General features: G+C 37.7%; 1 protein-coding gene across 2 annotated transcripts; it reads right to left on the reverse strand.

Annotated features, from left to right (window-relative positions):
• Positions 1 to 7,479: 7,479 nt before the first annotated feature.
• On the reverse strand, positions 7,480 to 18,994 carry LOC131690785 (UDP-glycosyltransferase UGT5-like). 2 transcript variants are annotated; one of them, XM_058976793.1, is made up of 4 exons: positions 18,714 to 18,994; positions 18,564 to 18,651; positions 18,311 to 18,496; positions 7,480 to 8,713 (listed from the first exon to the last, which is right to left on the reverse strand). In XM_058976793.1, the coding sequence occupies exons 1-4, from the start codon at positions 18,873 to 18,875 to the stop codon at positions 7,587 to 7,589; spliced, it is 1,563 nt and encodes a 520-aa protein (XP_058832776.1). In that variant the 5' UTR covers positions 18,876 to 18,994; the 3' UTR covers positions 7,480 to 7,586. The 2 variants fall into 2 exon arrangements, with proteins under 2 accessions (XP_058832776.1, XP_058832777.1); XM_058976794.1 differs by lacking the exons at positions 18,311 to 18,496; positions 18,564 to 18,651; positions 18,714 to 18,994 and adding exons at positions 8,904 to 9,089; positions 9,238 to 9,322; positions 9,382 to 9,659.
• Positions 18,995 to 19,472: the final 478 nt, after the last annotated feature.

The raw sequence follows: 19,472 nt of genomic DNA on the forward strand, positions 1-19,472 counted from the left end.
GGTATGTGTTACTATACTCTTTCGTTTATATGTAAGTTTAGTTTATGGTAGCATTTGTATATATATATTCCCTAAAGTTCCTATACATTGTTTGGAGCGTGTGATGTTTTCAGTACATAAATTAGTAAATAAAATGCCTTCTTTAAATTCTGCTTTAGGAGTTCATTGTAGTGATTTCCATTCCATAAAAATATTGATAATTGGTTAGGAATACTTAGCAGGTTTTTGAAATGGAAATCTTCTTCTTTTGGTTTTGTTTGAATTGCGATTAATCCACATAAAAGTGAGACTGAAAAAAAATTCTTTGTGATTTTGAGATAGCGTCATGATATCATTTCTATTCTATTCTAGCTCTTACACAACCAGTATTGAAAAGCATCTTGGAAAACACTGCAGTTATTTTGTAGTGTTTTTCTTGTCATACTTTCAAATGTCGCAAATATTGAACCGATCTGGCCTGCTGTACAGTGTTGGGTTAGATAGAGTCATGATATCACAAACAAAGTTGTAGAAATAATAAATGGCACCTCACAATCAACATAATCGCTTCATGAAAATGGCATCTAATAATTTTTGTTGTGGTTCTTACTCTTGCATATATAGTCAAAATCTTTTCCACAAAATACAAAACTTACCTTGCCGGAAAGTAGTAACCCATACAAGCCTGTTGAAACTAGAATTTTCTCTTGAAATATTCTTCACTATCTTTCACATAGAGTCGAAATGTCTGCCACATATTTCCACAACTTTTAGTTATCGGCGTTCAAAATGGTGGGATTTTTAACTAATTCTAAGTTTCAAAGTAACAAATGTTGACATCTTCAACAAAAATTTCTATTTTATTCTAACGACTTCCCAAATCATTTGAAAAAAATCACAGGAAAACATTGAGATGAAAAACGATATATCTGCACTAAAGAGACTAAAATAACAAAGAGACGCCATCTTAATTCAGTGAAAACAATTCAACTAGCAACCAGGCTACAGGTCACAGGCAACACTGCAAATGTGCAAGCCTCACCAAACTTGTTTGTTGTTATTCCGTTTGTTTCTTCTAACCAATATAAAAATCCGATGCGACTTCTGGTCTGCTGAGTTCCTCGACCAGCTTAAAAATAGTTATATCCGCAGGAATCGTATTTTGCAGCAGCAAAACCATATTAGGCCAAAATTTATTATTTGCATAATTTGGTATTCGTTACCCTCATGCTGAATTTCGTGCTCCCATCAAACCAAGCCCTTTTCTCTTTAGCGTTTCTAAACACGACGGTATTGTAACAAATTTGGTTTGTGGATATAATTTTTATCGTTAAAATCTTTAGTAATTTTAATGAATTGCATAACAATACTTCCTTAAAAACAATGCCACATAACGCTACACATTTACGATTGACAACTCTCTTGTTCATTTGGAATGACATTGTCAGTAAAATTGGAATTCCAAACGGAACATGGCGTCTCTTTGTTATTCTAGTCTCTTTAATCAGCACCATTACGTTTTGGAGAGTTTTTATATTCAGCAATTTTCTCGACAGGTAGTACAAATAATTTTGGAATCTGACTTATTGGTGGATTGCTCACAGTTCAAACTACGCCAAAACTGGGATTTTCATTCCAAAAAAGTATTTCTAACACAGTAAGAAATACGTCCGCAGCAAATTTTTGAAACCAAACGGACTAAATACTTTAAACGGTAATCTGTTTTGTTAATTTTTTCACAGGATCCATCTGGATTTGAATTTGAAATCACAAATACTACCGAAAAATAAATCTACCATTAAAATACATTTATTTTCGCCTAAATTAAGTGTCTTGTTTGAGATATTTTGACTGCTAATGATTTCTCAAAAAAAATCCTAAATTTGCTTTGATTTGTTCTGAAGTATACGTTAAATTCAAAGAGAGGGTCCAGAGGGTCCATTCTCCCCTAGTAAAAAGTCATGTTTGATTGTATGAGAAGCTAGATATAGAACACTCCAGAAATTCTACTGAATTTTCCTGTATCACAAACTCTTATAAGACGAATCATATATACTTAAAGAAAACAAATATCGCAGGATGTTTCGCCATAAGAATATGGGCACGCTTATCAACTATAAGACAGAAAAAGGGAAAGGGCGAGATTGTTAAAATAAAAAATATACTGGAAAAATAATTGAAAATTGTATCTCGAAGCAGTTTCTTGATGGCGTATCATTTTTTTCTATATACTAAACTCGGCGGTTTGCATAGAGCGATTTGCGAACAAAATGATATATTTGAACATGTACCGACAAAGGTAGAGGTTTATCCCCTGTTCTGAAACACTTTTGATCGGATCGAAAAACGTGAGTATCCTTTGGGGTTGAATCGTAGTAGCCATATGCGTCAGTGTGCATATTGCTAAGCTCAATATTTTATATTTCTTATGTAAGAAATGTATCGAATTCGCTCAAACCTACAAAAAAACTTTCGATATTTTTTCTTTTATCAATAAAGATTCTACAGCAAACTAATTTCGTTGGCACGAAAATGTAGTATTTCGATGAGTAGATGTACGAGGGCAAACTTCATATCAGCGACTACAATCTTCAGGGGTGTTCATATTCTCATTAATTATGGAATCTGTGTTTCTATTTCGTCTCATCAGAATCCGACACTAACTTAGTGACAGGACTAAGCTAGCGCCGGATTGACGCTAGCTCTAAAAACGAAAACACAATTTGTGTTTCTGGGCAAACTCCTAGTTGTGTGTGATGTCCCACAAGACAAGGAGTTTTTTTCAAGCTGATGAGAACTAATGAAATCGGAATTTTTGGTTTGATTTAGCAAACCAACGCAAGATGTACCAGCAGTCTCCTTAGACTATCAGCACCGGGCGTGGGTATAAGCTATTTACTAACCGTCATCATAACACGACACCGCACCGGCGGTTGGTAAACAGGTTGGGAAATGGAAACTTATCGTTTCGGTTTACAGCGAGTGTCTATATTTGGTAACTTCTTCCAACTGACGCCAACGTTGCTATTCGCAGAAAGGAGGCAAAACAAAGGAAAATATAAAAAATAGGATCTCGCGATAAATGTTATGCAGAAGTGTTCTGCGTGAATTTTGATTCGACTCGTGAAAGATTTTTATTTTAAATAAAATTATGGATTGAGCTCAATAAATAAAACTATCGGTTGTGAGACAATAAATTATTTGATTGAATTCAATAACATTTTTTTAAAGTTTACAGAAATTAAAACAATTATTGAAATTAAAAGTTTATTGTAACTTTAATGAAAATATACTTTCAAACCTCGATTCACACCAATTATTTTGTCGTTTGATACAATGAACAGTATTTGTTTGTATTCAATTACCCACAGTTTTGATTATGCTGTATGTTTTCTGCGTGGAAGTAAAAATTAGTGCATCTAAGCAGCTTGGATTGAACTGGAAGATGTAGCATTATGTCAAGCTGGGCATGATGTGTCCCAGGATCCGATTGATGGGATGCTAGCAAGAAGCGGAATTTCATTGGCTTTGAAACTTGTAAAAGCCCGAAAAATTTTATATGTGGAGGCCAATACGAAAGCTAATGATAGTGTCCAATGAAAATCGAAAATCGCTACGAACAAATGGTGATGATTGTGGGGACTGTGGAAACTAAGATTCGAGAAGAAAGAAAATGCGTGTATTTTTCTCGCGCCAAGTTTTTAATTCAGGACCAGTAGTAAAAAGAAGATCACAACGATAATGGTTTATCACACACTCTGCAGCGCTTAGTTCAAAAACGCTGGATTTAATTGCTAATAGGTACGCATGGCAGGACACAGATCACACCTGTTACATCATCACCATCTCATTTCATCCGGTGGTTCATCATATTTTCGAGGGATAATATTGTGTTGTGGTGTACAGTCGTGATTCGCTGGTTGGACACTTTTTAACTGGACCGCTTTTTAGTTGGACCTCCGCTAGTTGGACCATTGTCCAACTAAAAAGCATCTGAACGTCAAAATCTCGTGCCAAATTTACTTTGACAATCAATCTGACAATATTTAGAGATAAGAACAGATGCATTTACACTGCCAATATCTTCTGTGGAGAGTTTTTGACATTTGTCAGTCGGTCCAACTAGCGAATCAAATTCGTTAGTTGGACAACGCTGTGGCCCAACCAGCGAATCACGACTGTATACTACCCAAGATCGCTTATTTGCCCCGTTTTCTATGGGATTTCCTATCTTCATGGGACTGACTTGCGATCATAGGCAGTATAGTGAAATGCATGAACGTGAATGCACTTGGAATTCAATTCACTTAGTCTGTAAATAAGGGGAGGGCGGGAGTAGACGGGGTTGGGTGATTGTACTTAACTTATAAAAATGATATTTTTAATACATTTTAACATTTCTAATATTGTTCTTAGAAACAGTAACACGAAATGTTAATTAACTTTATAATTTATTGTTGGACAATGAAATTGCTTGTTTCAAGACGTTTATTATAAATTTACTAGAAGCACAGAGAACAGACATCCATGATCGAACAAAAATATTTTAAAAACGTGTTTAAACATTTGAATTAATTTACGAAAAACACTAGCGCCGCCACTCCAACCTATCCCAACTATCCGTCAAATCGATTCCAGAACCGGTTCGAAATCCTGGATGGATTCAGCATGGAATCTAGCTCAAAGAAAACAACCGATTCCGACTCTATCGGTTGCATTTAAGCTGGAATTCATGCTGGAAGTCCGAATCGGTTCCGGACTAGTTTGACTGGGTAGAGGAATAACCACTGTCAATTCTGTCGCACTCAACCACAAAAAAAACATGACGACAGTAGCGCACCTGGTTTAAATATCCAAACTACCTTCGAAACCGTTAGAGATTTTACACAAGTTGAATGCTTAAGATGGACGTCTGTTCTCTGTGCTAGAAGTATTCCGCGTCGAACAATGTGGAAATGTCCTATAATTCTAGGATAGCCACTTTTGTTAATTCGTTGCAATAGTTTTTGACTTACTCCGACAATTTTATGCAAACTGTGGATGCATGGATGTGGATTTGATGACCAATTTGGTAAGCAGCGAAATTTGGCACTACCCCGCAGGACCGTTGTTTGAAAGCAAGATTCCGTGTTATGTCATTTGCCATACTGATAAATTGGAATCAAATTTATAATTTTTGAGCAATAACTCATTATTTGATTCCATCTTTGGAATTACCGTATCGACGACAAAATGTTGAATTCAGTTAATATATATCTGTATTAACTTGCCACAAATTCGTGTGTACCAATTTGCTCCACGGTACGCACTTAATGTTTATTTCTTGAAATAGATGTAGTTAGTATTTCAGCTCCAGCGATACAACCGATTGTAATTAGAATTAGTTGTGTTATTGGCGCCGGAATACTGCACAGTTAAGCTTTTTCGAGAAATCTGCCGGAATACGAATTATGAATACGAATTAGAACCAACCAGAATTTCCGATTGAACTTTACTTTATCCATAGGTGCACGCAAAGTTCATATATCGATTACTGGAAGCCTATTGGCCGATAGTAGCGCCAGCTAGCGGCTACTTGTTGTCAAAGGCCTTGTTTATGTTATAAAGGCTCGCACAGAGTGAACCCAAATCTACCTATCGAACAGTCAGATGGCTACCTATCGTGCAAAGTAAACAAAACAAACTATTGTTGGTTCAGCGCAATTCACAGCAGTCACGAAAGAGTTGACGATACTCCTTTTGGTCACGAGCACTAGATGTGTTTGGTGAATATTGATTTGGAACTTCCTCTCAACGTGAATTTTGATAATTGTCTTTTAAGCACAAATCTCCGATCAACAAGGGGAACGTGCTATTTGAACCAGTCGCTACTGATTCCTGATTCTAGTTTTAGGTTAGTTAGATGAGATATGATTACTATAACAACGTGCTCCGTGTATCAACCTAGGAAAACAACGTATTTTACGCAAGTTAATACTATTATTGAAGCCACACATAAAATACTATCACTTAATTATTTTTGTTTTACTGTATACTGTTCTGCCCAAGTTGTACAGTAATGTTTTCATTTCGAATGGTTACAGTCCAGCGTACCAAGTATTCATGAATAAGCCCACTATTCTGCGATTCAAAATTGCCTTTGAATTTACTTAAAACCCAGATATGTTTACCCGGCTATGCTGTCTACAATATGACCACAGCTGATGGACATTTGGGCTACAAAATTTATGTCAAAATCAGTGTAAACGTCTATTACCTGGGGTATGGCAGTATTCTCACATACATTAACGCGCAATTTTTCTCCCATCCGAATATATTTGACTGCAGCGTCTGAAGGACGTACGTCAGATGGCTTCCGTATAATTTGGTAAAACCCAACTTTCTCTGGCTTTTCAATATAGTATTAGCTCCTCTTCAAAGGCTTCGAAATACATAAAAACAAAAGCGTATTCGAAACTGATCGTTCGTATAAACTGTTTCCGCAAAACAATCGTTGAATGGTCGTAAAGGTTCCTTCTCCGCAAGTTTGTTTGTAATATCTAGCATGAGATCCTTTTCATTACACTCCTGATTCAGAGCGGCCGTAGTATGTGTTTCAGACAATAACTTCTGGGTAAACATTAGTTATTAGAATTCATTGTCCGTTCCGAACCCATAACATTTCTTAGAATTTTTATTACATAGAGAATTTTAGCATATTTGAACAAAAAAATGTCTTATTCAATTCAATAATACAATGTTTATTGCTCCAAACGGCAAAATTGATGGTATGAGCATTTTTTTCATTGAAACAATAATTAACTTTTAATCTCAATAAACATTTCCAGTTTGAATAATTTTACAATCATTGCAATAAAATATTTTTAGAAAAGAGAACGATGTTTGTTACTGAAATGGTTTTATTAAATTCAATAAATAAATGTATTTTCTTTCTAGCAATATTTTTTCACTGAATAAAGTCCATATCATTGAAAAAACGATTATTTTATTGCAAGATTGCAAGAAAGTGTAACGTAACTATAATAACAACTACCGGTGTAAAAACAGATTATTATTTTGGCAACCTATTTACCAACGACCGGTGCGAAAACGGGTGTCTAAATAAAATATTATCGTTTAGCGTAATCAAAAGACACACGCATTTGCTTACGGTTTAACAGGTTTTATTTTCTTGGATTTGGCGAATTCTTGCTGTTGCTGGTGTAAACGATAACTTCCGATGGCACAGGCTACTCACGATTCTATTCCGAATCTGTTCATTTGCGATTTTTGAGGAAAATTTTTCAAGCGTTAACTATACTTCTCAAATTTTCTTATAATTCCAACGGCAGGATAATAATTTAAATATGTCGGGAGCGAAAAGTCCCGTAATCGTAAATCTCCGAAAAATATTGGATAGCTCTAAGCCATAATATTCTGCTTCCAGGAACAGATATTTGGTATTGCATGCTTCTGGTATATAGGAAAGATTCTTTCTTATAAAAAATATAAATATCTGGATACCTGAGCCTAAATACTAGTAGTCAAAATTTTATTTGAGCAATACGTACGTTGCATGATCAATACACCATTTCAAAATTAACACTAGAACCTTGCTGTGGCGTAGCTTAGTTACGTTTTTTCCGATCATCATTGCGACTTGGTTTGATTGATTTTTTTCTACACAGAAACCGAGCAGACAGATGAAAGACCAGAAGAGGCACGCCCAACAGTATCGCTAGTACATCCAAGTTGTGGTACTGCACGAAACTAAGATCCATCGAAGCGGTTCGAATATGCTTCGCCCCATTGTGACGAATGACGTATTCGACCCAGAAAACGGCTAAATCCAATGGAGCTTGTGGCTGGTCCCGATATCGTTGCGAGATCACCTGTGCATTTTGTTTGTACTTTATGTCGCCAAGCATCGCATTGATGGCTGTGAAGAGATGTTCCTCCGAAATTTCCAAATAGGGCACCGATAGTCCATATCCACCGCGTTCAGCTTTGGCCATGTTCAGATATTGATCACCAAACACTGGAATTCCAATGACTGGCACTCCATGGTAAAGTGCTTCGGTCGTACTCAGGAGACCTCCGTGTGTTATAAAGACACGCATGTTCGGATGGGCCAGGATGTCATCCTGAGGCCACCAACTTTGAATGCGAACATTGTCTGGTTTCGACGGTAGATTTTCGTCCTCCCACTTCCATAACACCTTTTGTTTCAACTTTGAAAACACATTCAGGAAGGCGTCGCGTTTGGCTGGCGGTAGATCTTTACTCTTGATATTTGATCCCATTGAGAAGTAGATTACGCCATCTGTAGCGTTGTCCATAAAACTCTGAATATCAGCTGGTAAAGATTTTGGATTCCTGTTGATGTGCATCCCACCAACTTCAATCATTCCGGTTACATATGGTCTTGGATAGCTGGTTGAGAAGTGATTATTTAGTAACACTGCAGAAACGGCAGTTTTCTTCAACTCGCTCAGTGGTGGTTTTGGGTCTGGGAATGCTTTTTGATAGATCTCGCTTTGGACCGGTTGATCTATGAATCTGACGACCAGCGCTTCCGTTACACCCATAACAGTGTTGATCAGCCGTTCCTTGAAGCTCATATGATCAGTGAATGCTAGGAATGGGTTTGGAACGTAGGATGGAGGAGCGGGAGTTCCTACCAAATCAGTTGTCCATTTAGATGCTCCAAAAGTTGACATGCCGATGCATGGTGCGTTGAAATGGTGGGCAAAACCTACAAAATAGTATCAAGTGAGTTACAGTGGAATAAGAAAATATAATATTTATTTAAGTTTTAAAATACTTCTGTATGTTATAAAATATTGTTTGTTGTTTGAATCATAAGGAATATTGATTACAATTAATGTTGTAGTTCTTATTTAAAAACATTTAATATCAAACTGCTCATATCACTAACAGCTTACCTAACATTGCATCATTCATAAACGCTTCCATAACTATCAGATCGAACTTTTCGTTCGAAGTGAGAAGCTTTACTACCGCTGGCTGTTTCAGCGTCTCGTTGGTGACCGTGTGTCCATATCTATACGTTTCCTTAATGCTTTCGAAGATTCCCTTCTCGGCAAAACTCAACATGTTAGACGTGATTGCTGTTCTGAACAATAATAATCAAAGGAAGAAGAACGATGACGGAGTACCGCCGATTAGTTCTTTAAATTTCAATTCGATTAGCCCGAACGAAACATGATCTTCGAAGTACAGAAAATGTTTCATCTTTTGGGCTATGTATGCTCTTACGTTCCGTAGCATCCCAGATATCAGTAGTGATATCACGATAGTTCGGAAGTGGCTTCTTCATGGGAAACGGACTTATAACGGTCACCTGTAAATTGGATATGTTTAACAGTTGTTATTTCCTGCATGAGATACGCAATTTCTAACCTCATGGCCCCTTTTTGCTAGGGCTTTCATCAATGCTGATCCTACTATATAGTGCGATTTAGATCCTAGAATTCTGGCACCCTCTGCAGCACGATCATTGAATGCCGTTAGAAATGAAACCAATATAAAAAGACACGCAACCCGCATAGTTGACCTTGAATTTTTTTTAACCGGTCGTAAAATCACGTTTTAAATTTCGGTACCGCGGGAGAACGATGCACGAGATGTTTCTTCGAGTTTTCAGCACTAACTGAGTCCAGCGCAGGCGATCAATTCTTGTTGACTGATTATTTGGTTATTTCTTGTTTTTGAATAGAACTGGAACATTATCTCTCGCGCTCTGGCACTTTTTGCCTAATTCTGTAGCATTTATGAATGTATGTATGTATGAATTATGTGTAGGTATGAGAGAAACAGAGAATAGTTCAAATAGAGGATACTAATTAATTTTAAGAAGCAGTCAGGGGAGAATCCAGGGTGAGAACTTGAGCTTGTAGGACTAAAGGTTATCGATTTATAAGGCGTTTTCTACGGCAATCCCCTTAAATCAAGTTTTTTAATATAACTTTTTTCATTGTGACTTCTCGTGCAAACTACATTCAAGACAAATATGTAGGTATCAAAACTACGTAATATTGTCGAAGCATGTATGTAAAATTACTCATTCGTTTCAAAGTTATTGAAGATTTTTACATTTTTTACGCCAACTTCAACTACGTGTAAGAAAGAAAGGTGCAAACCAAAATGCACGAACAGGCACTTTTTTCACTGTCTAAACAATGCACGATAAAGCTAAGAAGGTTTGCTGCGTGGCACTGTAGAACCCTATGAATAGGGTAATCTTACTTTATCATATTTTTTATATTTTTCATTCAAAAATCAACAAAAAAAATTTGTTCCGTAAAGTTTAGTAATTAATGGTATGACACTCTTTTGTAAGCGTTAAATTCATTATGAGATGTCTATTTGAGTATATATTAGTTAGGGATCTCTAATGATATTAAAAACATTTTTGCTCCCACGTTTAGAAAATCTGAAATATTCAGGTATAAGTGAAAATACTACTTGTAATTGAATATCAAACCAAAAATTTCAAAAATAGGGGCAAAAAATTTTTTGTTGCTGTTTTTGTATGGAAAAGGTCAAAAAACATATTCATATTCATAGGGTTCTACAGTGCCACGCACCAAACCTTCTTAGCTTTATTGTGCAAAGTTTAGACAGTGAAAAAAGTGTCTGCTCGTGCATTTTGGTTTGCACCTTTCTTTCTTATACGTAGTAGAAGTTGGTCTAAAAAATGAAAAAATCATAAATAACTTTGAAACGAGGGAGTATTCTTACATACAGTCTTCGACAATATTATGTAGTTTTGATACCTAAATATTTGTATTGAATATTGTTTGCACGAGAAATCACAATGAAAAAAGTTATATTAAAAAAAACTAGATTTAAGAGGGTTACCGTAGAAATCGCCTTATAAATCGAGAACGTTTCGTCCTACAAGATTAAGTTCTTCAACAAAATTCTTCACTATGAGCATTTCTAAAACTTTGTCGAAGACACCAACTTTCTACCTCGCCAGTTTAAAATTTTTTTTAGTTCGATCATAGTAAGCCATGCCTAATTTCAATTGTTGTCAGATTGTGGGGAACGAACAATTCCTTCGAAGACACCCTGTGAATATATTCGATAGTTTGGCCTCTAGTGAATTAAGTTCACGTTTTTGGCGTTTCCGACCACTGTGCAGTGGGGTCAGGGAATGGATGCAGAACTGGCGTATGTGATAGAAAAGTGGCTAATACTTCCGGTGTTCAGTTTGTGTATTCGATTCTATTCATTCGGGAAAGTCGGATTGGATAAATTAAAGTACAATTAATTTACCGACGCACGTGAATCAACCATCCCCGGTCAGCATACCATGATGATATTCTAACAGAATGCAATTGTCGTTAACCTTTCGGATGTTGCGCTTATGGCCCACTGAACGAGCAGTGGCTGGTGCTCTAAGACGATTTCGCTAGATTTTCAGAGCAGCGCGCACTGAGTGCACTAACGCGACTGCCGGAAGGTTAATGGTAAATAAACAACATTTGCTGCATTCAAACAAGTTAATGTAGTTTTATTGCATGTTACATGTGTTTTCTATTCTACTTCATTAGTCTGTTTCTTTTGTACTTCTATTAGTTTGCTTTTCCATTACTCATGTATACCAAGATAGTATCGGTCAATTTATACACTTCTAATCAATCTCTTTGAATCTTCTTTTCTTTATGATACTCATATAGGCACAAACGTACAAACGCTCGTGGCCTTCGCGATAACAAAAACCTGGTCACAAACGCGACCATGTAATTGCAATCATTACATATAATTACGTCCGAGATTTTGCCAACATTAAAACTCCCCGGTTGTTAGGTTAACGTTGTAGCACCTATAAACTTACAAACGCGGAATCAAGCATCCTCGCGAGCACTCGCGACAAACACGTTAACATACAAACGCTTAAGTCCTTCGCGATCAACAACGCATACCTACGCCCGCGATCGCGCAAACTTGATAACACCCCGGTAATAAGGTGAACGTTTTAGCACTTACGAAGTTTCAAACGCGGTCTGCATCGATGATGAAAGTGAAAATTTTTCACTGCCGTCAGTTTTCTACTAAATTGATTTCGAAATTTGAAGTATGAAATTAAACATAACGTATGGAATATGAAGCTGTAATACGCCGCGAAGTCAGTGATTGTAACCGGAACATGGAGCCAGGAAATGCACAGGTACTGGTACTAAACTGCAGCTGCCTGGAGAAGTAGGGGAGTGTCAGCATGGGAGGGATGGAGCTTATTATTGAGAGTGGAAGATTTACCGAAGACTTGCTGGACATTAAGATAGAAGCGTGTGAAAGCGGCTTTTGTTGTTTTGATGGACAAAATAGCATGATATGCGTTCCACCGGAGGATATGCAGACACCACGGATTTCCCGGTGAGCCTGTTCCGTTTTTATCCATACAGGGAGTAGCATGATGATTTCTATTAGTGGAAGCTATTATTAACCTTCCGGCAGTCGCGCTAGTGCACTGAGTGCACGCTGCTCTGAAAATCTAGCGAAATCGTCTTAGGGCATCAGCGGCTGCTCGTTCAGTAGGGTATAAGCGTGACTTCCGGAGGGTTAACGAGAGTTCAACCTACATTGTGTACAGCTTACGATTTTTGTCTCTATACGTGTTTTAAATTGTTTTTTTTCGACATGATGTCAAAATATTAAGAATACTTCGCGATTTTTTCACACACTGTTTCAGCTGAACGCACGGCCGCGTTTAAATATTTTTAGCAGATTTGTTCAGGTGCCTCCAAGCTGTTTGAGGTTTTTTTCATTTTTATATTACTAATCAACTGATTGCCTGGCTCTATAGGCAGGACAGGTATAATAACCTCTGCCCCATCCCAGGAACTTTGGGCCAAAGGAGTGACATTAACCCTCTTAGCCAAGTCACTCCCAACGATTTATCAAACCCCTACCAAGTTGAAACGGTTGTCCACGTTTCTTCCTTTTCCGAGGTTCAAAATGATTCGTTGATCAAATTCTTCATTAAATGAATAATTTGATTGCCGTATTGTTTTGAATCATCTTCATTTTGTACGCTGCACAGTTGGCCTGACCGCTTCAATGTTTGTGTCACATGAATCATGAATCGATCGCGTCCGGAAATCATTACCCTCCGTCCTAGCAACTTAGCTCCATACATTCACTTGGACCAATCAAAAAATAAAGCTCATTTCTATTAGACAACACGTTTCATGGTGACATTACCGGGAACTCTTGTGATATGGAAGATCTCACTTTATTCTAACATCTGAAACATACACCGAAAATTAATTATTAGATTCAGGTACGCGCGCGATCTTCCAAGAACACACGCGAGTAGGTGAAAGACATACGGTTATAAAATAAAATTCATACACGCGAAGTTACGTACACGTTAGCACACGCGACATACATACGGACACGCGACCGAACACATTAACGTACAAACGCTCGAGTCCTGCACGATGATATACGCGATCGCGAAGTCCTTACTCCCGCACATATTTAGAATCACGGCCCACTGCAATTGGGCTTGAGTAGTGTTTTAGTGTGGTTCTGACGGTGAGCCCTTCCGAGAACCTAGATCTACAGCTCCGGTAGGACAACTCTCGAAAAAAAATAGTTGGTCTATTGAAAATAGCTAAATTGAACAGTTTACGAAAAAGGGAAAACGAGGCAACTATGTCGGGCAGAGCCGTCAATACGAAGCACTGAAGTGGCTCAATCAAACACGAAAAGTTACAAATAGAGGTGCCGTGTGTCTGTTTCAATCAGTTTTTACTCTTATGCCAAGCTAGTAACAATCCGGCATGAATGTATAGTTCTTCCAAAGTGTCATTATCGGAAAAGAAATTATTCCAAATTTTGTTTGTTCCCCACGAAGATACCCAAACACGCTACACCCCCCTATTGCCACACTCCCCTAACTGAGCATAAATAGCATTCTCGAGCAAAATCTTTATCCTATCGTGATTGTTAACACCTAGAAACTGAGATGAGAACCAACAAAGGCGGATATTGTAGCAGTTTTACAACTGTAAAGTATTATTAATACAAGGATTACTCCGGGTACTCAAACCCCCGTAACGCTGACCACGACTGCATGCAGTAGACCAAACCAGTTGCGTTTGATTTCTTATCAAATTCCGCCACTTTTGATATTAAATTTTTGGGAGGAATCCCGTGGCGACTAATTAAGTACCCCTGGGAATCGCTTTTTGCCTTATACAGGAATACTCCGTGTACTCAAACCCCCGTAACATTAACCACAGATGCGTGCAATGGACCAAATCAGTTGCGTTTGATCTCTAATTAAGTTGGAATTTACGTAACATGAAAGACAATCAAACATGAATTAAATAGGGAGTAGGTGTGCTATCTCCAGGTACACAAATTATTTTTGGAAGGTGGAATTGAAAAAATAAACGCCAAAGGGGCGCAAAATTGAAACTCAGCCTAGGGTGCCAGAAGACCACGCTACGATATGTACCTACAAATGCAGTCTGCTACTCGTATGGACACAATAGAACCAGGGCACAGCTCACAATACTGTCTTCCCAGTATAACGGTCTTGTTGTATAGCCCCGAGGAAACAATTCTGTTACACCCAAACAGATAGCTACAAATGATTGTAATAGCATATATCGAAACATGGTTCCACATAAAAAAGCATTTCTTGAAAAATCATCATAAAACGTCGCATAAAAATGCAAAAAAAATCACTGTGTATCGAAACATTATATTTCCAGCATGTTTTGACAACTGCGTGGGCCCCTCCCAAAACATTTTTGTAGCTACGTGCTTGATGTCAAATTATAACTTGCTTGTGTTACGTTCACCACACTGTATTTGTGGCTAAAAGAATCAAAGTCGAAATCAAATCTCTAAATGAAGATCTAAACATAGTTACTTTTAACAAAGGTGGTATGATTTGTTTAATTCTTCGCCACCCGCCACATGAACAGTGCATGGGAATGTATTTCTAAAAGACGAAATTTAGTTTTCTAAATCGTGAGCAAGATATTTTTCGATACGGTAGCGTAGCACACAACTAGTCTCACCATATATTCTAATCAGTGGCGGCGCGAGATGATTTGCCGCTAGGGGCCAAAAATTAAAGTTGCCGCCCCTTTTATAATGAATTTTCTAAAGAGTTCAATTTGTTACCATCCATTCGATTTTTTGAAAAAAAAAATTGTGAAACCGTCCCCTTAAAAGTTCATGCGAGCAAGTTTCTAATTTAGAGAAAAAATTAATAATACTGCCATTTATTAACCGATTGTTATGAAAAATAGCGCGTAATACTTTTAACAAAAGAACATTACAAATGACCACGCTACTAATTTTTTAGAGCCGAGAAATAGTTCTATGCTCTAAATCAAGTTCTTAAGGGTCTATTAATTTAAATCGAACGTTGGTTTGTATTGTATTTGACCACACCTGTAACCTTTTCTGGATCACTTGAAAAGTACATTCTTTTATTTATTTTGCGGCACTTTGTAATTATTTATTATGGTACAAGAGTTGACAATTTCTTAATAGTATTTGTAGTTTTTTTTAATACTAATAACAAGGTCGCCGAATGGAGAATACTTCACCGTGTTCGCCAGCTTCCAGCTCGTGCCTAAGCTTTGTATGTAATTGCTTGTCAAACGTCCCTAGGTGAAAGTACGGGCCAAATGCAGCTATCATAATATCAAATTTGCCTTAACAAACTATCAATCGTCATCATTATCTTAGTGACCTAGTGACCGGATAATTCAAATCATATCTGAATGTATTTTAGATTTCCAGGTTACTCGATCTTGGACCGCCAGTTCCATAGACGCCCACCGCATGCGCATCTTCCTCAATTGTGCACAGCCAGCGAGAGCGGGGTTTGCCTCGCAATTGACGACTTCTTCCAGGTTCTCTGTTATGTTGTCATAACTTTAATTGGTATCTCTTTCGTCTTTCTGCACTACAAGCTCAGCTCACTGTAGTCTGCCGTGTTTTATCAGCCTTTCAATGTCAGCATGGTTGTATAGTTCCCCAAACAAGCCGAGCCACTCGATACCCTGCTTCCTTCAACATCCATGGCCGTACAGAGCAACAAGGAGTATTAGCGAATTGAATAGAGCAAGTTTTGCGCGCATCCTCAGGCTATGGGACTCTAGCTGACTACGTAAACCATATTCGCAGCAGCAACATGCCTTTTGTCCTTCGCGGCTGACATCGTTATCATATGTCACTAGTGCTCTAAGATATATAAATTGGTTTACCGTACCCCATCGTTTTCCACCTCAAACCCAACACGGCTGTGACGTTCTCTGCCAGCTGCCATGTACTTTGCCTTGTCAGAGTTTCTAGTCAGCTTGATTCATGCAGCTTCCCATCAATGCCTCTTACACTGCTCTGCGATCAACGCCAATGATGTCGATGTTGATCGCAAAGCCAGAAGCATGTGAGATCTCGTGATGATGGTTCCGTTCCTTTGCACATCAGATCTTCGTATCGCTTCATTTTATCCCATCCAGCATCATCCGAATCAGCTTAATTAGTTTTGTCGGGAAACAATGCTAATCGATTTTCTGCCACCGTTCATTTCGTTTTGCTGAATCGTGTGCCGCCTTGAAATCCACAAACAGATGGTAAGTCCGCAAGTTGTATTCCCTTAATATATCCAGAATTTGTCGCAGTTGGTCCGTCGTCGATCGTGCTTCCCGAAACCCGCTTTGATATTCATCGACAAAGGATTCAGCCAACAGACACAGTCTCCTCAAAAGAACATGAGAGACTACCTTGTAGGCGGCATTGATGATCGTTATGTCTCGGAAGACATTATGTTCGAGTTTGTAGTCCTTCTTGAAGATAGGACATATGATGCCATTTAACCAATCCGAAGGCATTCTTTCTACCACGCAGATCATCCCGATCACGGAGTGGATTGCTTCTCACAGCCGGTCACTTTTTAGACTTTTAGAAGTTCACCCGGGATTCCGCCCTTCTCAACAGCCTTATAGTTTTTAAACTCTCGGATCCACCCATTCCTAAAAAAAATATTCGGTCAAATAACATACGCTAGCGCACGAAACTAACCTTCGATAGAACACTTTTTAGACCGGTTGTCTTATCGACTATGCTGGACCAACGCAGCCGTTACACGTAACAGGAAAGGAAGCACTTTTCCAATGGAATTAAAAGATTGAAAACACTCTATTTATATACTTTTTGAGGTAGAGACATTTAAAGACAAACAAGTTGTTTACAAGAAAAGTTCAATAACTTTGTAACAGTTGATTTGATACACCCTGTGTATGGTAGAGCTGCCTGGTTTAATTCCAGTAAATTAGTCTGCATACTCGCTAGACCGGCAACAATTTTGAATTTTTTCGGAACACTGCTAATTCGAACGGTAATTGATAATGGTAATCATATGCAAAATATAAGCATTTTATGATAGCTCTAGTTCACCCACAAGAGGTTTATATATGGAATATATATGGAAATTCGGAAATAACAATTTAAATTCCAATAAAAAATTAACAGTAACTCTGCATACCTCAAAACTTGCGGTCGCGTAGCTTATCTTATAACGAACAGCTTTGGTAAAGATCGCATATTGATTGGAGGTTCGCCTAAAAAGTTTTTTAACTTTAAAGACCAACCAATTTTTTCGAAATTTCCTATTCTAAACGTGTGCGAGAAAGAGAGGCAACACATAACTTTACATGAGAATATCTTTTTACTGCAAAATCGTATCAGTCTTCGGTAATGTTGATCCTTACACCTTAAGTTATATATCTGCAGATTTTGGGATGCACAAGATGATGCTGGCATTTTGTACTGAATTTATTGTTTCGATTGCCCATTTTTCATATATTTTCACATACAAACTTGAAAATTCTTGTGAGTGAACTAGAGTTTTCGAAAAAAGCTCATATTTTACAAATTATATGTAAAGCCAATTACCGTTTGATTTAACAGTGTTTCGAAAAAAGTCAAAATTGTTGCGGGTCTAATACTCACACTACTACAAGGACATTCGGAAACTCATCTCCGTTGAATCGTTTGAGACTGATCAATAAGTATATAGTTTTGTTCGATCGCATCCGTCGTCCCGATCCCCTAACTTTTTAATTGTCAACAGATGCGAAAATAATATAAATTCAAGCTTTTCATCCGCACTTGATTTTTATCGTGATTAATGAAACTTGAAAACTTGAACAATTACTAAAAAATGAAATAGAAATTTGTTGAGTAGGAAATGCCGCCCCCTGATTTTGCCGCTCGGGGCGGTTGCCCCCTTCGCCCCCCCTTAGCGCCGCCACTGATTCTAATACACGTAATGTATTTTTCTACTTACCAAGCATGGCGTCCGTCATAAAGGCCTCTAATATGACTAAATCAAAATTCTCGTTGGAATTGATGAATTTTTCCACCGCAGGATCATTCAAGGTGCTGTTAGTAATTAACTGCCCGAAATAGTATATTCTCAAAATCGTTTCGATTGGTCCCTTTCCGATGTGGTTAAGAAAACTCGATGTGAATGCTTTGGGGAAAAGAAGGAATAAATGTTGCTGATTGGATACTACGAAATTGAGCTCAGTTCAACTAACGCTCTACTGCTTTCCATATTTGGGTAGTTGTTATATCGCGATAATTTTCCAATGGTTTCTTTTGTGGGAATGGGCTGATAACAGTTACCTGTAAATTAGTGAACGAATTGATTGTAATGATTTGATACGATGTGTTTTTTCACAACTTACCTCGTGGCCCTTCTTCGCAAGCTCTTTCATTAACGTTGATCCTACAATATAATGTGATACGGAAGTAGTAGGGAAAACTCCCAAGATTTTTGCTGCTTCAACATTAGGATATCGAGCAATTACCACAGTAACAAGAAAAAAAGCAAATTGAAATATTCTCATTTCTATTGATCAATAGTATACGTATTCTTTGGGATCTATTTCACTGAACGGCAGACTGGCGTAACCTCTGTGCGATAACTGTTCCTTATATTATATAGATTCGTCCAATCAGTTCGATGCAATTTTTTAGATATGCTAACATGACCGACAAATTTTGGTAAATGGTTTCATAGTGTGCAATTTCTACTTTAAGCATGTGCGAGCGGCGAAAGAAATGTTCATGGCCATTTTATCTATTAGTAATCTAGACTGTTAGTAAATATAGCTTATATACCATCGTGACGGGTTACTTTGCACAGAAAGCACTACATAAGACTGAAGCGGACAATCATCGTAACATTGCTTTGGAATTTGGCCGGCAAACAGCTCAAAGATGTCGTTCGCGGTGATATATATAATTGTCAACTATGGTTCCAAAATCGTATTTAAGAAGATTAAACTGTTTACGCCCAAACCGTCAGCAGTGAAGAAACTTTGTTTAACAAACAAAATGTGTAATTCTAATGGTCCATGTGTTTGGATTTCACCAATACCACAGATAACAGACGTTTAGGCTCGATTTGAATCGTGTGTAAATACCCGCTACTGAGATTCCGA

This window comes from Topomyia yanbarensis, chromosome 3 (genome assembly GCF_030247195.1).
Source record: "Topomyia yanbarensis strain Yona2022 chromosome 3, ASM3024719v1, whole genome shotgun sequence".
NCBI classification, from domain to species: domain Eukaryota; kingdom Metazoa; phylum Arthropoda; class Insecta; order Diptera; family Culicidae; genus Topomyia; species Topomyia yanbarensis.

Bases quoted from the DNA above. Each gene is read 5' to 3' on its own strand.
- LOC131690785 (XM_058976793.1), bottom strand. From the start codon at position 18,875: ATGAGAATATTTCAATTTGCTTTTTTTCTTGTTACTGTGGTAATTGCT. The intron at 18,652-18,713 runs GTAAGTTGTGAA...ACTAATTTACAG, and splicing joins TTGCGAAGAAGGGCCACGAG to GTAACTGTTATCAGCCCATT. The intron at 18,497-18,563 runs GTTAGTTGAACT...TTTTCCCCAAAG, and splicing joins AATATGGAAAGCAGTAGAGC to CATTCACATCGAGTTTTCTT.